General features: G+C 46.5%; 1 protein-coding gene across 2 annotated transcripts in view; it reads right to left on the bottom strand.

Annotated features, from left to right (window-relative positions):
• Window positions 1–23372, bottom strand: part of ptpn9a (protein tyrosine phosphatase non-receptor type 9a) — a 277337-nt gene that overhangs the window by 240645 nt on the left and 13320 nt on the right. The window contains exons 3-9 of one of the 2 annotated variants that reach the window (XM_038784523.1): window positions 21682–21829; window positions 13092–13196; window positions 12548–12644; window positions 8956–9053; window positions 7320–7400; window positions 4383–4463; window positions 421–1829 (exon numbers count right to left, since the gene is read on the bottom strand). In XM_038784523.1, the coding sequence (XP_038640451.1) occupies window positions 1503–1829; window positions 4383–4463; window positions 7320–7400; window positions 8956–9053; window positions 12548–12644; window positions 13092–13196; window positions 21682–21829 (937 nt within the window). In that variant the 3' untranslated portion in view covers window positions 421–1502. Of the gene's footprint in view, window positions 1–420; window positions 1830–4382; window positions 4464–7319; window positions 7401–8955; window positions 9054–12547; window positions 12645–13091; window positions 13197–21681; window positions 21830–23372 lie in introns of those variants that run through there. The other variant, XM_038784520.1, reaches the window with a different exon arrangement.

Genomic DNA, 23372 nt, shown 5'->3' with positions numbered 1-23372 from the left:
AACACTAGCTGAAGCACTTAATTGGGTACTAATTGCCCTGTTAAGGACTTGGGGTTGGAAGGTCAAACATGCCCCAGGGAAGGGCATTAAATCCTACCATGTATGTGTGTGTGCGCATGCCTGCTTGGTGGTGGTGGTCAGGTCAAGCACATGCTTCAGTTCAGCTCCCCCCAGTCTTTTTCCACTATTTGTTATTTTGCTGCACTATCATGGTTTACAGGAATATTGTTCTTGTTAGAAAAGGAAGCATCAATCCAAACTGCTGTGCGGGGCGTCACTTGCAGAGACCCTCGTCTCATCTCCTCCCCCCTAGTAAGGCGTCAAGGATGACAGATTAGATTCCCAACCTTGTTCTGCAGACATAATCACATTAGGGAGGAATAGAGATGGCCATTCATTGCGATTCATGCGCATTAGAAGTATTACAAGGAGAGGTTTCGGATTTATTAAAAAGCAGGTCACATGACTTGTAGGCAGCACAATTAATCATCCTCAGCACAGGGGCTGAACAGCAAAGCGATAAATCAACCTTTAGAAACAAACAACTTGGAATATAACAGGCACAAAGTAACAACACAGAATTCTCAACCAAAGTGTCACACTACTACAGAGATATATTAGTGGTGGTGCTTCAAGGGGCGACATCAGACCTAATCAATTCAGCAATCCATTTGTCTTTTTGAAATTGACGGTGTTGCTCCAAGAGTGAGATTGCGTCTCGTCTCGATCCTTCCACGACCCTGAGGATAGCTGAGAGTGTACAGGAGGAAGTGAATTGCAGCCAAGTTTAATGTCGCAATTCCAACATGCTTTGCAAGTCTCGGGCGGGCAAGGGAAGCTCTGTCAGTGCCAGTGGGCTGAGGGGGAAGAACATCTTCAAACCGGTTCGCAAGGGGCCAACTCTGCATGTTTCACCTACTGGGATGCGCACTGATGAACCTATGCTTCTGTCTCCAGGCCCTCTGCCAGCTTTATTCGTGTCCCTATTGACCAGGTTAATAAAAACAAACATCGTCCGCCAAATTCCTAACCTGCAGTGCTGGAAGAAAAACCAACTCAGAATTCCAGCCTCTGAACAGCTTCCAGCTCAAGATGGAACCCAAACGCTAAAACACACTCGACTCTCCCCAGGTACCCCGACAACTCTACGCCCCTGTACACGACTACGGGGACATTCCTGGCGAGTGTCATTCCGATTCCCCCGCTGTTAAAAAGATTCACCATCCAGCTTCACGCAGGGTGGTTCAAAAGCGGCAAAAGTCGCTGTGGAAGCTGGAGATATTTCGTGTGCCTGCTCCGAATCACTGCGCCTGCCGCTAAACTGCGGGACAAGTAAAGGCACAGCTAGCCCCAAACTATTCCTCTCAAACATTCCTGTTCAATAATCGCCTGCCCTATCAGAAGTTCAAATGTAACTGTTTATTTCTTTTAAAAAATAAATAATTGGGAGCCTCTGTTCCTTCAGTGAGTTTTCAGCAGGGGGACTACACTGTCCACGGAGCTTAGCTTTCGATTTTGCTCGTGATTTCCATTTTTGCGGGTGAGGATCCGGCCTTTTTGGGAGTGGAGAGATGCTCCAGTTCGTACCGGCCTGATCTGCAGGTCTCCTTCTTGCCTGGGCTGGCACTGTCCACCCCGGCCTTGTTCTTTTTCAGCTCGATGATCTGCTGCATTTGCGAGTTGGCGTACTCGGGCTTCACCGACAAGGGGCAGGTGGGCACGGCCAGTCCCAGGATGTCGGCCACCATGTACGGCTTCAGCCAGCCGACCAGCGGTGTGCTCCCTGGGGTGTAGTGAGTCAGTTTGTGGTAGAACAGCAATCCATCCACCTGCAATGCACAATTCAGATCACACACCGATTCGGGAGAGGAAGAGGGGCCAACGTAATGTGGGACCTCAGTTTATTAAAGGTATTCATCCGTACACACAAGCTTCATATTTAGCATAGAATCATAGGATCTCTACAGTGCAGGAGGCCATTCAACCCAACGAGTCGGCATCAGCCCTCTGAAAGAGCACTGCACCCAAGCCCACACCCCCACTCGATCCCAATAACCATTTAATCTAAGGAGCAATTTATCATGAAAAATCCACCTAACCTGCACATCCTTCGACTGTGGGGGGAAACCGGAGCACCCGGAGGAAACCCACGCAGACACTGGGAGAACGTGCAGACTCCACACCTGAGGCCGGAATGGAACCTGGGTCCCCGGCGCTGTGAAGTAACGGTGCTAACCACTGTGCAACCTTGCCTCCCATTAAATGAATAAATATCTGATCAGCATGAAAAGAGGGAGCAGAAGAGAGAAGAGAACATGGGCGTCAATGGCTGGGCCCAGTAACTGCTGGACCATTTCAGACGGTAATTAAGACTCAACCACATTGCTGTGGATCTGGAGTATCATGTAGACCAGACCAGGAGCTATTCGTTCCAGTTTAGTGCCTTTTATTAAAAAGCAGATTTCCTTCCCCAAAGGAACATTAGTGAACCAGATGGGATTTTACGACAATCAACAATGGCCACCATTAGACTTTTAAATCCAGGTTGCTTTTTTAAAAAAATTGAATTTAAATTTCACCATCTGCTGTGGTGGGATTTGAACTCAGATCCCCAGAGCATAAACCTGGATCGCTGGATTACTAGTTCCACTGTGCAAACTCCACATGAACAGCAACCCAGGGCAGGGACTGACCCAGGTCCTCGGCGCCGTGAATTATAATAATCTTTGTCAGAAATAGGTTTCCATTAACACTGCAATGAAGTTACCATGAAAAGCCCCTAGTCGCCACATTCTGGCGCCTGTTCGGGTGCAGAGAGGGGGAATTCAGAATGCCCAAATTACCTAACAGCACGTCTTTCAAGACTCGTGGGACGACACTGGAGTACCCGGAGGATACTCACACAGACACAGGGAGAATGTGCAGACTCCGCACAGTCGGTGACCCAAACCGGGAATCCCACCCTGGACCCTGGAGCTGTGAAGCAACAGTGCTAACCACTGTGCTGCTAGCAGACCTCACAACTTTGGACATCCCAAAGCGCTTTACAGCCAAATATATCCTTCTGAAGTCCAGTTGTTGTTATATTGTGGGCAATATAGGCACAGCAAGCTCCCAAAGACACCAATGAGGTAATGATCAAAGTATCTGTTTCAGAGTTGCTGAGTCAGGATACTGGAGATAACGCCTTCTCTTTGGTTTCTGACTCAAGAGATCAGCCACTCATCATCTTGACTTGGAAATAGATTGCGTCTCTTCAGTGTGGCTGGATTGATATCTCGGGACTCCCTAACTGCACTGTGGGTGTGCTGACACCACAGCGGTTCAGGAAGGGGGTTCAACACCATCGTCTAAAGGGCAATTAGGGATGGGCAATTAGGGATGGGCAGTCAGTGCTGGCCGAGCCTGAAACGCTCACGTTCCATCAAACAATTTATTTTAAAAAAGGACACGAGACGGGGATGGAAGGCATTCTGAAAATGGAGGATTTGGTACACAACAATTCCCCTACGATCAGAGGGGAATTCACAGAGGATTCACCAGGTTCACCACAGGTTTCATTTTTAACTTTGACATTTTTCTCCACCGTAAAATGTGGCTGGTTTAGCACAGTGGGCTAAACAGCTGGCTTGTAATGCAGAACAAGGCAGCAGCGCGGGTTCAAGTCCCGTACCGGCCTCCCCGAACAGGCGCCGGAATGTGGCGACTAGGGGCTTTTCACAGTAACTTCATTGAGGCTACTTGTGACAATAAGCGATTATTATTATTTTTAACTGGATTCATTTGGGGGTGGGCAGGAGCTGAGATTCGCCAGGGAATATTATTCTGGCTGAGCCTTAAACAAAACGAACGGGCCAGCGCTAGCATGGAAACAACAGCCAGAATAATACAGGCTGCTGTCTTAGAACATAGAACAGTACAGCACAGAACAGGCCCTTCGGCCCTCGATGTTGTGCCGAGCAATGATCACCCTACTCAAACCCACGTATCCACCCTATACCCTAACCCAACAACCCCCCCCCCCCCCCCCCCCCCCCCCCCCCCCCTTAACCTTACTTTTTAGGACACTACGGGCAATTTAGCATGGCCAATCCACCTAACCCGCACATCTTTGGACTGTGGGAGGAAACCAGAGCACCCGGAGGAAACCCACGCACACACGGGGAGGACGTGCAGACTCCACACAGACAGTGACCCAAGCCGGGAATCAAACCTGGGACCCTGAAGCTGTGAAGCATTTATGCTAACCACCATGCTACCGTGCTGCCATGTCTTCAGGAGAAAAACGCAGGAATAAAAATAGAACCTTGGGAAGAGGGGACTGAATGAAACAAATCGATATATACACACTACACAAACTCTCTTCAAACACTTTGGATTACCTCAAATGGATAATTTGCAGTCAAACTCTGGCAAATGGTGTCTGGTGCACACGGCGAATTTGGCAGGCCCACAAACTTAAACTGCGGAGAAAAGAAAGAGATTCACTTTTGTACCTTTCGACAGCGATGACAACCCAACCCTGGCTTGCAAACCAAAAAAAAGATGGTATGGAGCTGGGCTGTTTTGTGATGCACAGAATATACAGCATGGAAACAGACCATTCGGCCCAGCCAATTCATGCCAGCGTTTATGTCATACTCAAACCTCTGGTCTTCTTTCCTTCCTAACTTTGCTAGCATAACCCTTTATCCGTATATCTCTCTCTCTCTCTCGTGTGCCAATCCAGCCTCACCTTAAATGCATCTTCACTATTCACCTCAACCACTCGAATGAGGTGCTGTTCCTCGAACCGGCGAATAGGCTTGTGACAGTCTTCCGGACTCATTAAGTTCAACAATTTCAGACCACTATCTCTGCAACCCCTCCATCTCATTTCCTTTTCCTGTGACTGCCTTAATTATTTCTTTCTTGATTTTGCGTTTTTATGGTAGGGGTTCCTGAATAGTATTCAGGCAGTGGATATTCGTGGGGGAGATTTTGGGGGTGGGGGGGGGTTGCTCATATACAAGGGGCAGCTAAAAGAGCAGCTGTTGGTTGGCAGATCACAATGTGCGAGGTGCTTCTCTGTTACCAAAAGCTGACAGCTTTAGGCAGTCTTGGTTCTGTTGTTGAATCTTTCACAGCCTGGCCATCTGTGTTGTTACAGGGAAGGTTCCAGGATGGGGTTAAAATACTTGTTTTTCCTTCACTTCCAAATTCTGTCCCTGTTTACATGTCTCCTTGTTTACTTTTCCAGTATTGCTTAATGTCTTCTACAGCTGTGTGGATGAGACAGAGCAAAGTCTTGCCTACTTTGATGTCACAGGTCCCTTGTTCAAACAGCAGGTTCGTTTACATTTGGGGTGGGGCAGTGGGTTTCCAAACACGTCGATATAATCCACCTGAATTCCAAATACATGAAACAAATGTGCACCTCACCGAGGTGATATCCCCCATTCCCATGCCAACCATCTTACTGCCGGAGTGAAAAATGATACAGTAGACAACCGCTCGGGTAGAACTGAAATAAAAAAAGGAGCACGTTGCATCTCTAACTTCTTCCCGTTCTGGTGAAAGACTGTCGACCTGAAACATTAATTTGGTTTCTCCCTCAACAGAAGCTACCTGACCCGCTGCTTCTATTGTAGATTTCCAGCATCCACAATATTTTGTTCCTGACCCTGGGTAAGACAGCTGGCTTCAACGATTTGCTACATAGACTCCAGCCACAAAAAAAGTATATGTATATAGAAAATAAAGGGTAATTAGGGAATTTAGAGTGCCCAAGTATTTTTTTTCCCAATTAAGGGGCAATTTAGTGTGGCCAATCCACCTCCCCTGCACATCTTTGGGTTGTGGGGGCGGGACCCACGCAAACACGGAGAGAATGTGCAAATACCACACGGACAGTGACCCGGGGCTGGGATCGAACCCGGGTCCTCAGCGCCATGAGACAGCAGTGCGCCACCATGCCACCCACTACAAAAATATATACTTCCAACATTTTAAAGATCTTGATTAGATCAAATCAACTTTATACATCTCCTCATAACATATTTTTTTATGTCTGGGTATCATTCTGGTGAATCCATACTGCACAAATACCGAACTGTGGACTCCAGATGAGGTCTCGACAAGACTCCTGTAAAACTTGAACATAACTTATTTCGCTCTATTTCAGTTCCTTTGAGATAAAACCTATTTATCCATTTAATTTGGGATTTAAAAAAAAAAATGGTAGCTGTTTGTGAACAGTATTCAGGCAGTGGATATTAACGGGGGTGGTGGTCGTCTGTGCACAAATACAAGGGGCAGCTAAAAGAGCGGCTTTTTTCGGAGGTGCACAATATGGGAGATGCGTCTTTGTAACTAAAAGCTTGCAACTTTCAAAAGTCTCGGTTCTGTGATTCTACTCTTCACAGCCTGACCATCTGTGTTGTTACAGAAAGGTCCAGGATAGCTGAAGGAAAAGTAATTCTCTGCTCATCAAGTCTAGGTGATCAGTCTGAGGGAATGGCAATAATTTCAACAACAAAAGACTCGAGATGCAATATGCTTTGGGACTCGAGCTCCCTCTGCACTGTCCCCCATAATGTGCCTCAATTCCAAATAATCTTTTAAAATTCCAAAGAATTTAAAGTGCCCAATTCAAGCTTTTCCAATTAAGGGGCAATTTAGCATTGCCAGCCCTGCACATCTTTAGATTGTGGGGATGAGACCTACACAGACACGGGGAGAATATGCAAACTCTACACAGACAGTGAACCGGGGCCAGGATCGAACCAGAGTCCTCAGCGCTCAATTCCAAACAAATTAAGCAAATCTTTAACTCTTTAAAATTACATTTATTCGTCATTTATTGCCCTTATTATTCAACTGGGAAATGACAAGTTAGGGGCCAAGATTACGGGCAGTCGAACATGGTGTATTCCCAATGGTCTGTCCAACCTTTTAAAAGGAGAGACTTTGATCCCAATCTACCAGGCCTGATCGAGACCCAGAGCAACTGGGGAAAGGATACTGATGTATTGTTTTCCTTCCCCCCCAATTAAGGGGCAATTTAGCGTGGCCAATCCACCAACCCTACACATCTTTGGGTTGGGGGGGTGAGACCCAGGCAGACACGGGGAGAATGTGCAAACTCCACACGGACAGTGACCCAGAGCCGGGATCGAACCCGGGACCTCGGCACCGTGAGGACACTGCTGTTTCATACTGTGTCTGGAAATAACTTACTTTAGCTCATTTTAGTCTGTCAGTGATCTCCGTATGAGGGGAACCCATCCGCTCAGACTGGAGACTGCAAATCTCGGCACAAAAAAAGTGGGAACACTCACTGGATTTCGGGACGCAATCTGAGCCAGATTCTCGCCTTCCTCTTGCAATTTTGACTGAAGCCAGAAGAATCGGAATTCTGTCTGTTGATTTAAAAAATAGCAATTAAAAAAAATTATTAATATGATGATCATTTCCAAACTCACTAAAGAATCTGCATTAATGCAGCACCTGATCATCCCCCAAAGCACTTCAAAACAAACTACATTTTGAAGTGGGTTCCTTTTATTTGGCAAGCAAGATGGCACCCAATTGGTATGAGAACATGAAATGAAATGAAAATCGCTTATTGTCACAAGTAGGCTTCAAATGAAGTTACTTTGAAAAGCCCCTAGTCGCCACATTCCGGCACCTGTTCGGGGAGGCTGGTACGGGAATTGAACAGTGCTGCTAGCCTGCCTTGGTCTGCTTTAAAAGCCAGCTCTTTAGCCCTGTGCTATACCATCCCCATAATAATAATTGCTTACTGTCACAATTAGGCTTCGATGAAGTTACTGTGAAAAGCCCCTCATCGCCACATTCCGGCGCCTGTTCGGGGAGGCCGGTACGGGAATTGAACCCGCACTGCTGGCCTTGTTCTGCATTACAAGTCAGCTGTTTAGCCCACTGTGCTAAACCAGCCCCATTTCCAAAGAGCAAAGTGATAAATGACTCGATGACCCCCCCCCCCCCCCCCTCCCCCACAGTGATTTTGAGAGCGTTAGATGCCGGCCAGGACACAAGTACTCCCCCTCTCCTCTTCCTCCTGTCAAGGGGTCTTTTGCATTGCTTGTGCAGGGCGATGAAGCCTTGGAACTCTGAAGTTCAGACTCAAAGACAAGGCTCACTATCAGTGAACCAAGCTGATATTTAATGTCAAAATCCACACTCGTTCGAAAATGGACCCGATTTGTTTTTAATCTTGGCCCATTCAAGATGTGCGTTTGGCACAGACCTTGTTAAATAGACAAAACATCTTAAAGACATCTCCCATTTCATATGAATCATGATGTGCAGATGCCGGCGTTGGACTGGGGTGAGCACAATAAGAAGTCTTACAACACCAGGTTAAAGTCCAACAGGTTTGTTTCAAATCACTAGCTTTCGGAGCACTGCTCCTTCCTCAGGTGAATTCACCTGACTTCTTAATATGAATCATGAACCACAATAAAGAGAAAGAGAGAGAGAAAGAAAGAGTGAGAAAGAAAGATTGAGAGAAAGAAAGAAAGATTGAGAGATAAAGAGAGAAAGAAAGCGAGAAAGAGAGAGAGACAGAGCGAGAGAAAAAGAGAGAGAAAGAAAGAGAGAGAGTGAGAGAAAGAAAGAGAGAGAGAGAAAGAAAGAGAAAGAGATAGAGAGAAACAGAAAGGGAGAGAAAGAGAAAAAAGAGAGAGGAAAAGAGAAAGAAATAGAGAAGAGAGAGAAATAAAGAGAAAGGAGAGAAAGGAGAAAGGGAGAGAGAAAGGGAGAGAGAGAGAGAGAGAGAAAGAAAGAGAGTGAGAAAGAGAGAGAGAAAGAAAGAGAGAGAGAAAGAAAGAGAGAGAGAAAGAAAGAGAGAGAGAGAGAAATAAAGAGAGAGATAAAGAAAGAGAGAGAGAGAGAAAGAGAGCGAAAGAGAGAGGGAGAGGGGAACTTTATTTTCATTGTCTTCATACGGACCTGGCAATCATAGACTGGGTGACCCCTCCAACACATCACGTCTAAGACAAAGAATGTTCTGTTCACTTCGCTGTAAATACAGTCCAATATGGTGTAATCTAGAAAAGGGAGGTCCAAGAGACAGCAATAATTAAGATAATAGATTCCAGAAAGACATTCTCCCCAAAGCTCAATTACAAGCCTCTCAAATCAATTGCATCACATCCAGGCAGGGGGGGGGCTCAGGCTAATGAAAACTAACCATCAAATCCCCTGTGAGTTCATTCTTCTGAATTAACAAATGCAACATTTGATTAAAGAGTTCCTAGTCTTCCACAGCCAACTGAGAGAGAGCAGTTAATGTGCCGGACACTGCGAAGGAATGAAATGTTAAAGGACCTGATCAATGAATAAAAGAGAGGACTTGCATCCCCACCTCTGCTTCTTCAAAGTGCTTTAAAGCTAGTGAAGCTCTTTTGAACTGCAGTCACTGTAGTTATAAAGCGTAAAGTCATGTGCCGAAGGACAGAACTAAGGCCAATCTTTCAAGAATTTTATAAGCATTTATTTAAGGAGATACGCATCACAAGCATGCGCCTCCTTACCCAACCCCCATAGTTTCAGTCTGTTCCACTTATAGCAGCACAAATGAATCTACAATTAATGCAAACCGCCTGCTCATCATTAAATAACGGTTACATACAATTAACAACTGTTGTAATGTGGGAAACATTAGGAACCTATGTGAGTACAGCAAGCTCCCAGAAACAGCAATCAGATAACAATCATGGCATCGGTTTCTTTTTAGTGGTGCTGGTTGAGGGTTAAATAATGACCAGGAAGAACGGAATCATAGAATTTTCATTGAATTTACAGTGCAGAAGGAGGCCATTCAGCCCATCGAGTCTGCACCAGCTCTTGAAAAAAGCACCCTACCCAAGGTCAACACCTCCACCCTAACCCCATAACCCAGTAACCCCACCCAACACTAAGGGCAATTTTGGACACTATAGGCAATTTGGCATGGCCAATCCACCTAACCGGCACATCTTTGGACTATGGGAGGGAACCGGAGCACCCAGAAGAAACCCACGCACACACGGGGAGAACGTGCAGACTCCACACAGACAGTGACCCAAGCCGGGATTCGAACCTGGGACCCTGGAGCCGTGAAGCATTTGTGCTATCCACAATGCTACCGTGCTGCCCGGTTACAGGAGGCCATTCAGCCTGTCGAGCCCATGCTGCTTCCATGCAAGAGCGGGTTGTTTCGATTCACTCCTTCGTCCTTTCCTTCTACACAGCCAGAGAGCTGATGAAGGATGGTGCAATACTGAGACACGCAGACCAAGGTCTGAGGCGCGCCCGAGGTTGGGGCGGACACTGGGATTAGCTTCACTGCCCACTGGCACACAAAGCACGTGCAAAACAAAACGTAAATGACATTATCGGCCATGGTTCTTACTGAAGTCAGTATTTTCAACCCTTTCAGAAAGCAAGCATGAACACTGGATCTGATCGAAGCACTCTCTCTCTCTCTCTCTCTATCATTAGAACAGCACAGTAGCACAGTGGGTAGCATTGTTGCTTCACAGCTCCAAGGTACCAGATTCCCTGCTTGGGTTACTGTCTGTGCGGAGTCGGCACGTTTTCCCCGTGGGTTTCCTCCGGGTACTCCAGTTTTCTCCCACAAGTCCCGAAAGACGTGCTGTTGGGTAACATAGACATTCTGAATTCTCCCTCTGTGTACCCGAACAGGCGCCGGAATGTGGCGACTAGGGGCTTTTCACAGTAACGTCATTGCAGTGTTAATGTAAGTCTACTAGTGACAATAAAGATTATTTAAATTGTTGATGCTCATCAACAGCAGCTATATCCTATATTCCATCGCGATACATATCAATTACATAGGCACTGGTTGGGACGATCCTGCCGTTTCGCAGCGTGTTCTGCATTGGCAGCGGGTGCGCGCCAGTGGCTGGTGGTGGGAACTTCTGGACCCTCTGTTGTCAACAGCGTTTCCTGTTGAGCATACCCCTTACCACCACAAAACCTGCAGCCGGGGTGCGACGTTGGCAGGACTGTAATATACCACCAGCATGAACGGCCAGTAAGTCCCATCCACCATTTTTCTATTACTCCAATCAGTTCAATAAGAGCGGCACGGTGGCTCGCACTGCTACCTCACAGCGCCACGGACCCGGGTTCAAATCCGGCATTAGGTGAACGACTGAGTGGAGTTTGCACGTCCTCCCCGTGTCTGTGTTGGTTTCCGCCGGGTGCTCCGGTTTCCTCCCACAGTCCAAAGATGTGCAGGGTAGGTGGATTGACCGTGCTAAATTGCCTCTCAGTGTCCAAAAAGGTTAGGTGGGGTTGCGGGGAAGTGTACTTAGGCCGGGTGCTTTTACAGAGGGTCGGTGCAGACTCAATGGGCCAAATGGCCTCCTTCTGCACTGTGGGGATTTTATGATTCTAAATGCTTACCCTGTACATCACAAAACCCCTGCTGATTTCAGGGAGTCGGGATTTCAAGCTGCAATTTCAGTCAGCTGTTGGCACCTTGTCAAACCGCAATCACCTCAGTTCTGAGATTCTGACACAACCACCAACAATTAGGAGGTGGCTGCGAAAGGGAGATTGTCTAATTTTTTTAAGTATGTTGGTGACCGTATGATTTTGCCACCTATTGCATTTGTGGGCAAACCTCACCAACACCAAACATGCCGACAACTCGTGGTGGGGACTATATTCATAATGTGGAAGAGTTTTTGATAGAATAATTGGAGGAAAACTGTCTCAACTGGTCGGGGAGTTGTTGATAATTAGAGGGTGTTGATATGAAATCATCACAGAAGAACGAAGGGAGAGGTTACAATAATACTTTTCATGCTGGGTTTGTACAAAATAGAATTCTTCCCAAAACAGTGGTGGGACCAGAATCCGGAAATCTTTTTTAAAAAGGGAGAACATTGGAAAAAAATGAATTGGGTACTCTAACTTTAATGTAAAAAAGAAATGCACTGTCTAAGAGCGCGGTGGAGCCAGGTTGGATTTTTTTTGTATTTTGTTTTAAATTTAGAGTACCCAATTCATTTTATCCAATTAAGGGGCAATTTAGCATGGCCAATCCATCTACCCTGCACATCTTTGGGTTGTGGGGGCGAAACCCACGCAAACACGGGGAGAATGTGCAAACTCCACACGGACAGTGACCCAGAGCCAGATCGAACTTGGGACCTCAGCGCCGTGAGGCAACAGGGCTAACCCACTGTGCTGCGCTGAGGAAAATGAAGAATGTGCAGGGCTACTGGAAGACAGGTAGGAAGTGGGACCAGGTAAAGTGCTCTTACAGAGAGGTGGTCACAGGTACAATGGGCTGAATGGCCTCCTCCTCTTTTGTAACAATTCTATGAGGAAAAACAGGGGTGGCAGGAAGGGGTCCAAGTTCATATAGCTCTTTCAGAGAACCAGTATCGGCATGAGGGGCTGAATGGCCCTCTTTGTACGTTGTAAAACTAGTCCGTCTGCACTCAATTTTCACTGTCTTGGGCGGATCTTTCTGCTTAACTCGACCAAGCTTATTTAAAATAATATATTATTTAAGGGTGCTTACCTTTGCCTGTGGCGGAGTTGTGCCGATTGCCACCAGGGAGGAGCGAGGGAAACCTGTTCACGCAGAAGCCGCTTCGCGTGTATGCTGCGGTGCTCCCCTGACCAAATCAGATCCAACAAAAACCATTAGTAAGTCAACCCATCGCAAAGCTCTTGGTCTCACTTCTCACCTGCTCTTTTTTTGTATCAATTTAAAGTACCCAATTCTTTTTTTCCCCCCCAATTAAGGGGCAATTTAGCGTGGCCAATCCACCTACCCTGCACCTCTTTGGGTTGTGGGGGCGAAACCCACGCAAACACAGGGAGAATGTGCAAACTCCACACGGACAGTGACCCAGAGCCGGGATCGAACCTGGGACCTCAGCGCCGTGAGGCCGCAGTGCTAACCCACTGCGCCACCGTGCCGTTCCGCGCAACCATAAATACTGCACAGATATCACAACTGCTGATAAGGGCAGCATGCTGTGAGAATTTAGGTCGAAGGGCAGCAACTAGGCTTGACCAATCGCTCAGAGTAGGGAGGACTTTGAATGTTCAGCACTTACTCTAGAAGCTACAATGAGGGTCCTCTTGCCAACAGGACAGACCACCAGCAGCCAGTCTTCAACCAGTTCACCAGGTACATCCACCAGCCATTCAGAGAGCATCAACTGCAAGAGAGAGAGACAGGTCGCTTCATCGTAAGGTGGGAAGAGGGTGTATAAAATTCCATATGTTACACCATGTTGTCTAAATGTCCCACAAAATATGTTTTTAACACGCCATCTCAATGCACAAAATAATATTTACCCATTTGATAGTACAGAATTTGAATATTGCTGGAAAAAACTTTTGCCAAAACTTTTCGTCTTGCACTCATCAGGAAAATTCACAAGAATACCAATGTCAGGGGAAACAACAAATCTTTACTGTATGGGAGAGGGTTGATTGGTTGGCAAGCAGACTCTGATTGGTAGAGGCGTTGCCATGCTAGAAGCAATGGGGAATGCCTTGGCCAGAGTCAAACTGCCTGGTCTAAATTTCAAACAATGCTCGACAGTTAACTGTCAGTCACCATCAACTGGTGCACTCTCTGAGGCAGTGCCTCTACCAATCAGAGTCCACTAGCCAACCAATTAGCACTCTCTTCGCATAATATGAATTTGGAGTTCCCCAACATTGGTATGTTGAACAGAATGGGCAGAGAGTAAGCGGCCGATGAAAGATCATCGACCTGAAAGGTTAACTGTTTCTCTCTCCACATTACTGTCAGACCTGTTGAGCGTTTGCAAAACATTCTACTTTTATCAAGAGTCCAGGAGGACCAATAAAGGGGAGCCGGGAGGGGAGCGGAGGCCAATTCTGCGATCAGCATTCTACACCTGCACTCACCTCTGGAAATGTTAATTGTATGCAGGTGTGGGCATTACACTTAAACACTCATGGAAACTGTAGTGTGGTTGGGTTAGGAGGTGTGTGCTTGTAATGTTTAACTCTGCAAATAAATGGCAGCACGGTGGCGCAGTGGATTAGCACTGCTGCCTCACGGCACCGAGGTCCCAGGTTCGATCCCGGCTCTGGGTCACTGTCTGTGTGGCGTTTGCACATTCTCCCCGTGCCTGTGTGGGTTTCGCCCCCCAACCCAGAGATGTGCAGGCTAGGTGGATTGGCCAAGCTAAATTGCCCCTTAATTGGAACAAAAATGAATTGGATATTCTAGATTTATAAAAAAAACTCTGCAAATAAATGTAAGACCAAGTAAAAATCAGCTCCAGTGCTGACTGTTAGGGAGTCTTCGTAAAAATGATCACGCAAAGATCTTACAGTAACTTCTGGGAATGTTATCTTCAGGCCTCCTCTGTGGAAACCTTTGTTTCTCCAACTGAATTACAAAACAAATTTACATTTCTGTTCAACCTGGTCACCGCAAGTGACTCTCCCGCCGAGGAATGACAACTTTATTTTCCGGTGTGTCTGTGATGGTTCACCTCACTCTCGCTTCGGATCTGGTCAGAAAGTGTTGGGTTGAAGGCCCATTCTGGAGAGCGGAGCACAAACTAAATCTAGGCTGACACTTCAGTGAAACACTGGGAGAGTGCTGCAGTGTCGGAGGCACTGGCTTCCAAATGAGATGCTGAACCAAAGCCCTCAATGCTCTTTTGGATGCAGGTGAAAGAACCCATGGAACTATTTTGAAGAAGAAAAGCAGGGGAGCTCTCTACGATGCTCTGGCTAATATTTATCCCCCAATCATCAGCACGAAAACAGATGATCAGATCATTAATCACATTGGGCTGGTTTAGCACACTGGGCTAAATCGCTGGCTTTGAAAGCAGACCAAGGCAGGCCAGCAGCACGGTTCGATTCCCGTACCATCCTCCCCGAACAGGCGCCGGAATGTGGCGACTAGGGGCTTTTCACAGTAACTTCATTGAAGCCTACTTGTGACAATAAGCGATTTTCATTTTTCATTTTCATTGCTTGGGTGTGCAAATTGGTTGAAATCCCACTTCAAATGTAGAGGCACTGCCTTGGAGAATGCACCAGTTGATGGTGACTGCCATTAACTGTCAAGCCTTGTTTGAAATTTAAACCAGGCAGTTTGCCAAGCACTTTGGGAATTTGAGATTTTGGAAGGTGCCCGAGGTTCTTTTCTTCAAAGAAAATTGTATCAGAGACGGCTTTTCACCAAGAATCTCCAATCTGCCAAGTTCCTAATCCCTGATACATGGGGAAGCCAGCAAGTGAAGGCTAGGCCAGCGCAGAGAGAAAGACGGTACAATGGGAAGAATTCCTCGAGCCACTCCCGTGTGTCACTCAGCAACTTGTTTCGGACGGAAACAGCAGCTTGAAGCGAGAGTGCTCCTCCTGCCATGTTCATCAAAGCTCTCTGATGTATCGAAATCCAGATGGAGTTGAGGTGAACCTGCTGCAAGTGGTACAGACATCTCATTTAAGAGCAAGTGACATCTGGAATCCATTTGTTTATGAAGAGTTATCACAGTCCCAATGCCCTGGCGCTGTGAGGCAGGAGTGCTAACCACTGTACCACCATGCCGCCCAATGTGCCACCGTGCTCCGCCATTGAGTATGATTGTGGTTGATCTTCTGCCCAAATCCACTTTCTCAACTGTTCTCCATATCCCTCCATTCCCTGATACAACCATAAATCTGTCTATTGGGAGCAGTGCTCGATCCCGACAGAGTGATGATTTACTGCAACTTGTGCCAAATGTTGGAATACGGAGCAGGAAAATGTCCAACTGGTGACTTTCCTCTTTCGGATCATTTACGGGCAATTTTTTCTTCTTTTGTGTCTCAACATTCCCAAATGCTGCCAAGATTTGTAGAAAAAAGCTACACTCATCTCTCCTGTACTGCAGTGTGCAGTTAACAACAAACATATTAACCATCTCTTCGCATGTTGGTGGCGTGGAAAAGGTGTTCCTGATTTTTGAAACATTGATATTTATGATTTTTGGGCACACCTGGGGATATGTCCCAGGGTGACAGCACAAGAAGCCAGGCAATGCACAGATCATGGTGAAAGCTTTGCGTATCTACTGTCATGTGAGAGTACCTTTAAGAAATGGGTGTTTAAGAAATGTACCTTTGAGAGATGCATGTTTATCAGTGATGTCAGAGTGTGGGTGGAGCTGGGCTGTCTGTCAGCTTTCTACTTTCGTTTTAGGCTGTTTGCCGCAGGATGTGTTTTCGCTTCGTTTTCAGTGTTGGAGCTGAAGCCAGACAAAGCAGCTGTACTGCTGTTCTCTCTGCCATGAAAAGACGATCTCTTGATCATTTGGTGAATTCAGAATTATACATGTTCCCAGTAGTGACTTTAACCTGATGTGCTTCTGTTGAAGGTTTTGTTTTTAAGTCGTATGGATGTTAAAAGGACAGCTTAAGCATTACGTAGTGTTGCATTCTTTGGGGGTTGTATTTGAATTAATGGTTGCCAAGATGCATGTTTTAAAAAGGTTAACTTGAGTTCATGGAATAAACATTGTTTTGCTTTAAAAAATACTTTTCCATTTGTGCTGTACCACACCTGGAGAGTGGGCCGTGTGCTCCCCATACTGCAATCTATTAATAGTTGTGGGTCAGGTGAATACAGTTTGGGGTTCTCTAAACCCTGGCCCATAACACTACTCGTATTCTTTGACTGCAACAGGCAATTCCGTGACCTCTGCTTGGATCAACAAGAGCAGTGGATGTATGGATAACACAATTGGAGTGTTTAATGAATACTTGTTAGATATTCACAGGTGGGTTTGTGTTGCAGGGCTTGTCTTGCTCACCAATCTGAATTCTACAGTGTTTATCACCTATTCCCAAAGACAATTTCCATGTTCTAATGAGGATAGCATCTTGTAACAATATGCTAATTACCTAAATTAATTAACTTTGATATTTGTAATAACACAACCAACTCAACCATCCAGATTCGGAACTATATCACTGCTCGTTTGCTGCCACTGGGTCATAATTCTGGAACTCCCCCTCCCAACAGTATTGTGGGTGTATCTCTCACCTTGTCCAAGGGCAATTGGAGATGGGTAATAAGTGCTGACCTTGCGGCCAACCAAAAGATTAGACGAGATATTTTCCAATGAATGTTCCCTCCCAATTTCACTCGCTGGGGCGAACATAACGCCATTTTAAGCTTTCTTGATATGTTTCTGTAATCATTTCATACTCCAAAACCCCACAGGGGGAGCGTGCCAATTTATCAAGTGTTGCCTATTCTTGGCCAGGGTCTATTCTTGGAAAAGACCCATTCAATGCAAACTCCTCCCAGTGCAACGGTCCACCCACCCACTGGCATAGTGAAGATAGCACAGGCCTCTGCCAACCCAACCAACTGCTGGGCCCCTATCCCAAACCAGACTAATAGCAGCAACAAGCTGCCTCTGACCACACTTGTGACACCTCAGCACTCTCACCGCCAACAGCCAAGTACTAAAGACCTGCAGTGATTTCCTAAGTTACGTACGTGAATAAAAACCTAAATGTGCATCAAACAAGTACAGATTGTGAATGTATCATTAATCGTACAATGGCTGTGCAAAATGAGCGTGAGAGTACATGAGTAAGTGCCTGGCCTCCTTTGACTCTCAGAGAAAGGCCATTTTGAGTCTGTTCCTTCTGGGTCCTCACTGACGCGCTGGAGGGCAGCCGCCATTTTGCCCATGGGTGGATTAAATCACAATCCGACGAAGCTTCACCACCTCAGGATGTCCCGTAGTGCCTTATTTTTAATGTGTAGTCACTGTTGTAATGTAACGAACACAGCAGCCCAATTTGCGCACAGCAAGCTCGCACACACATGACCTATATGGGCCAGGACAGGGAGGGGTAGGTCCCCTGCTCTTCTTCAACACAGCGCCACGGGATGTTTTAACAATGCCGGGAGGGCAAACATTGCCTTGGTTTAACATTTCATCCGAAGGTTGAGGACGGAAGAGTCGACTCTGACCCAAATGGCCATGGGGAAATTAAGATGGATTTTCTCCCTGGGGCCTACAGTGAAAGCGAACACTGGGTGGGTGGGTGGGGGTGGTGGTGGTGGTGGTGGTGGTGGTGGGGGGGGGGGCCCTCCTCATTTACAATGTACTGTATGCTGTCCTGGTGGAGATGGGGGCACACTGCCATTTAATTTACTTACTTCATGATCTGGTTTAGCTCACTCGGCTAAATCGCTGGCTTTTAAAGCAGACCAAGCAGGCCAGCAGCACAGTTCGATTCCCGTACCAGCCTCCCCGGACAGGCGCCGGAATGTGGCGACTAGGGGCTTTTCACAGTAACTTCATTGAAGCCTACTCGTGACAATAAGCGATTTTCATTTCATCTATTTCATGTGGACTGCCGCAGGATTTTGGTTCGGAATCCGTTGCTCAAAGTGACACCTAGTGGTGGGGTACTGAAGCACAGTTTGCTTCAGAGCAAACAAGCTAGAGTGAGGCTGTGAGACCCATGCTAAACAATGAGTAAAGCCACATGTTAAACAATGTTGAGCAAACCCTGGTCACGCAACTCGTTTATGGTGGGACTTCGGACTCACGTGGATGAGTCAACCATCAATATTGTACAGAAGGTTCCGTACTGGGCAACGTGCTCTATTGCCGCCGCCCTCCGACAAAATGGGTTCCCCTCTGACCTTACAGACGTTGTAGCTGCACTCGTCCAGGCGGCAAGGTAGAGCAGCGATTAGCACTGCTGCCTCTGACATCAAGGACCCAGGATTGATCCGGGCTCTGGGTCACTGTCCGTGTGGAGTTTGCACGTTCTCCCCGTGTTTGCGTAGGTTTCGCCCCCACAGCCCAAAGATGTGCAGAGGAGGCGGATTGGCCGCGCTAAATTGCCGCTTAATTGGAAAAAATGACCTATGTGCTCTAAATTTATCGGCGTCCAATGATCTTTCCTTTTTCTTATATATTTTCTTTTATAAATTTAGAGTACCCAATTCATTTTTTTTCCAATGAAGGGGCAATTTAGTGTGGTCAATCCACCTACACTGCCCATCTCTGGGTTGTGGAGGCGAAACCCACGCAAACACGGGGAGAATGTGCAAACTCCACACGGACAGTGATCCAGAACCGGGATCGAACCCGAGACCTCAGCGCCGTGAGGCAGCAGGGCCACATGCTGCCCTCCAATTACCTTTTTTGCTGCTTTTGCTCAAAAGCTTTCTCCGACTTTTAGTTTTACCACCCTCAGGGAACACCTCAGAGAACATCTTTCCAGGGCGACAAACACTGGTGTCTCACAGCACCAGGGACCTGGGTTCCATTCCGGCCTTGGGTCACTGTGTGGAGTTTGCCCGTTCTCTCCGTATCTGCGTGGGCTTCCTCCGGGTGCTCCGGTTTACTCCCACAGTCCAAATATGTGCGGGTTAGGTTGTTTGGCCATGATAAATTGCCCTTAGTGTCCAAGGTGGGGTTACAGGGATGGGGCAGGGGATTGGGCTTAGGCAGGGTGCTCTTTAAGGGGGTCAGTCCAGACTTGATGGGTTGAATGGCCTCCTTTTGCACTGTAGGGATTCTATTGGAATATGCATTAAAAAATAAATTTAGAGTACCCAGTTCATTTTCCCCCCAATTAAGGGGCAATTAACGTCGGCAATCTACCAACGCTGCACATCCTTGGGTTGTAAGGGTGAGACCCACAGAGACACGGGGAGAATGCTACTGAAATATTGGACACTTTGAGAACATGAAAGTTGCTGTGAAAACCTAAGTCAGTTGTCCCCAAAATTAAGAGGGAGAAGCTGTTAATTTAACTGACATGTGAAAATAATTTATTTTCCTAGTCCAGCATAGGGGTCTGGGGTGGTGAACTGCACAAGTGAATTAAAATCCCATCACTTTAGGGCACATTCAAGCCCCGCTTTTCAGTCCCTCCAAGTTAGTTGACATGATGGAAAAGGTGCCAAAATGCACTATACCATTCAGACAGGACGACACTGCCACCTGCAGGCAGGAAGCAGAACTATGGGAACAAAAGTGTCCGTGCTGGCTTTCTGCAAGATCAACTCACATCCCCCATCTTTTCCCCACAGCCCTGCCAATGTTTTTCTTCAGAAAACAATCCAATCCACCTTTGAAAGCCTCGATTGAATCTGCCTCCATTGCACACTCCCGGGAAGTGCATTCCAAATCCTAGCCACTCGCTGAGTGAAAAGGTTTTTCTTCCTGTTGTCTGCAATCACCTTAAACCAGCACCCTCTGATCCCCCATTCTTCCGCCAAGGGGAACAGTTTCTCGCTATTCACACTATTCACACCTCCGACAATTTTGGACACCTCCATCAAAAACTCTCCCAAGCTTCGCTTTCCTCAGGAGAACAACGCAACAACAAAACCTTTACATCCAGCACACTGGGCTAAATCGCTGGCTTTTAAAGCAGACCAAGGCAGGCCAGCAGCACGGTTCAATTCCCGTACCAGCCTCCCCTGAAAAGGCACCGGAACGTGGCGACTAGGGGCTTTTCACAGTAACTTCGTTGAAGCCTACTCGTGACAATAAGCGATTTTCATTTCATTTCATTTCCTTCTGAAAATGTGGTACCCAGAATTGGACACAGTGCTTAGGGGTAAAGTGAGAGTGTGAAGTCGAGGCCACAATCAGGTTATGCTGAATGGCGGGGTAGGCTTGAGTGGCCGAACAGCCTACCCCTGCTCCCAATTCATCTGCATATTCGTATGTTAAGGCCGGACTAGTCTGTCCATAAGTCCTGGTCTCCTGTGATACAAGGGTTAGAGTCACAGGGGAATATACCGGAAAGATTCGCAAGGTTGATACCAAAATCTAGAGGTCATTACCATCAGGAAAGATTAAACAGGTCTCGACAGAACACTTAAACTTCGACAGAAACCAGACTTGAACATCTATAAAACAAGACCCACTGGCATTCTTGTACGTAAAAGAAATTGTCCTTTTGAGATGCTGAGGAAAAGTGCAACTAGAAGTCAAATCAAGTTTCCAGTACAGTATATCCTCGTAATTCACAGAATTATTAACAAGTGGTTCTACCGAGAACAAACTGTAGAATCATAGAATATCTGCCGTGCAGAAGGAGGCCATTCGGCCCATCGAGCCTGCACTGACCGGCAGAAACAGCACCTTACCTAGGCCCACTCCCCCGCCCTTCACAGCCGATTAAGAACTTGCGTACTGAGGGAGGCCAATTCAGATGGAGGTTGATACAGATGGAGTAGGAGCGGAGGCCGAAACAGATGGAGGGGGAGTCCGATACAAATGGGGGTAGGCCGATACAGGTGGCGGGGAAGAACCCTCATTCCCACATCCAATTTTCCTTCCGAAATTTCCTGAAGAGTGCAACTCCCCCAGTGTACCCAAACAGGTGCCGGAATGTGGCAACTAGGGGATTTTCACAGTAACTTCATTGCAGTGTTAATGTAAGCCTCAGATTATTATTCTTATTACTGGGCTTTGCCTCCATGGGCATTCTTCAGGTCTAGTCATTAAAACCTATTACAACCTCTCCTCACCTCGTCTGATTTTTCAAAATTAGCCCAGGAGATGAACTAACAACCCAACTGCTGCAGATTGATGCGTGTCTCTGCGACTTCACTGGAAACAATCCCTTTCCTCCCTCAACACACTTGGCGAGTGACTTGGAACATTTCCTGACCTGGTTTGCGTAACGTTTGGGTAACTTCTTCTTTGCCACCTCAACTTCCATGTCGCCATGTTCATCCGATTCCTCCTCACTGTCCTCGCCGCCGGCCCAGTCATCTTCAGCGAGGCGCCTTGCGTGGTTAACATAATTCAATCGCTGCCTTTAATGCAGAAGAAGAAAGCAGTGTTGAATTTGGTACAGGACGGTGCTCAAATACAACACCCAGATAATTAGTAACGTGCCTTTCACAACCTCAGGACATTCCAAAGCTCTTTCCATCCAATGGATTACATTTGAAGCGTCGTCAACAGTGATGCGCTAACGACCGGATAATTTTAAGTGAATCAATATTGACGAGCACAACAAGGAGATCTCCAGCTATTCATTTGAGGCCACGCCGTAGAATCTTTTATGTCCACTAAAGGATGATGGGTCCAAAATTTGGCAGAGGGAGTTTAATGTGGATAATTGCGAGGTTATCCATTTTGGCTGAAAAAAATAGGCAAATTATTATCTAAATGGAAAGCAGATTCAAAATGTATCTGGGCAGAGGGTTCTGGGCGTCTTTGTTCATGAATCACAGAGTCTGTCTACAAAATGTAATGAGAAAGGCAAATGGAATGTTGGCATTTATTGCAAAAGGACTGGAGTATAAACGTAGAAAAGTATTGTTGCAATTGTATAGGGTGTTGATGAGACCACATCTGGAGTATTGTGTCCAGTTTTGGTCTCCTTCTTTGAGGAAGGATTGAAGGAAGTTCAGAGGAGGTTCACCAGATTGATTCCGGTGATGAAAGAGGTGACGTACGAGGAGAGATTAAACAGTTTGGGCTTATACTTGCTGGAGTTTAGAAGTTTGATTCACCCGAGGAAGGAGCTGCGCTCCGAAAGCTTGTGTTTGAATCAAACCTGTTGGACTTTAACCTGGTGTTGTAAGACTTCTTACTGTGCTCACCCCAGTCCAACGCCGGCATCTCCACATCGGAGTTTAGAAGGGTGGGGGGGTTATCTGATCGAGGAATGTAAAATACTAAAAAGGGATTGATAAAGTAAATGTAGACCAAATGATCCCCTTGTGGGGAAATCTAGAACAAGAGGTCACAGATATACGTTGAGAGGCGGTAGATTTAAAACTGAGATGAGGAGGAACTACTTCTCGCAGAGGGTGGCAATATTTGTGGAACTAGCTGCCCAACAGTGCGGCGGAGTCTGAATCATTAAATGGTTTCAAGAGGGAGATAGATATATTTCTGATTTTTTTAATGGGTTAAAAGGATATGGGGACCAGGCAGGGAGGTGGATTTGAGACCAGTATGAGATCAGCCAGGATCTGATTGATTGGCGGAGAAGGCTCAAAGGGCTGAATTGCTGACTTATGCTCCTAATTCCTAGTTTTGTGTTAACTTCTCACCAAGGCAGCACCTCCGACAGCGCAGCACCTTCCCAGTACTTCATTCAAAATAGCAGAAAATCCAGCTCAAGAGGGCACTCCCAAAACATCAGTCTGCCTTTCATCTTGTCAGAAGCAAGGCAACATCACTGAAGCATCATCTGGTCTCTATCACATGGCCATTTGTGAAATCTTGCTGTGCACAAACAGGCTCCACAATTCCTACATTTCAAGAGTGACTATACTTCAAGTGTACTTCATTGTTTTTTCTTCTTTTTAAAAAAATATAATTTTAAGAGTACCCAATTCTTTT

Source organism: Scyliorhinus canicula, chromosome 24, assembly GCF_902713615.1.
Source record: "Scyliorhinus canicula chromosome 24, sScyCan1.1, whole genome shotgun sequence".
Taxonomy (NCBI): Eukaryota; Metazoa; Chordata; class Chondrichthyes; order Carcharhiniformes; family Scyliorhinidae; genus Scyliorhinus; species Scyliorhinus canicula.
Note: the sequence above shows the minus strand (reverse complement) of the source record. Positions and strands in the feature narration are given on the sequence as shown.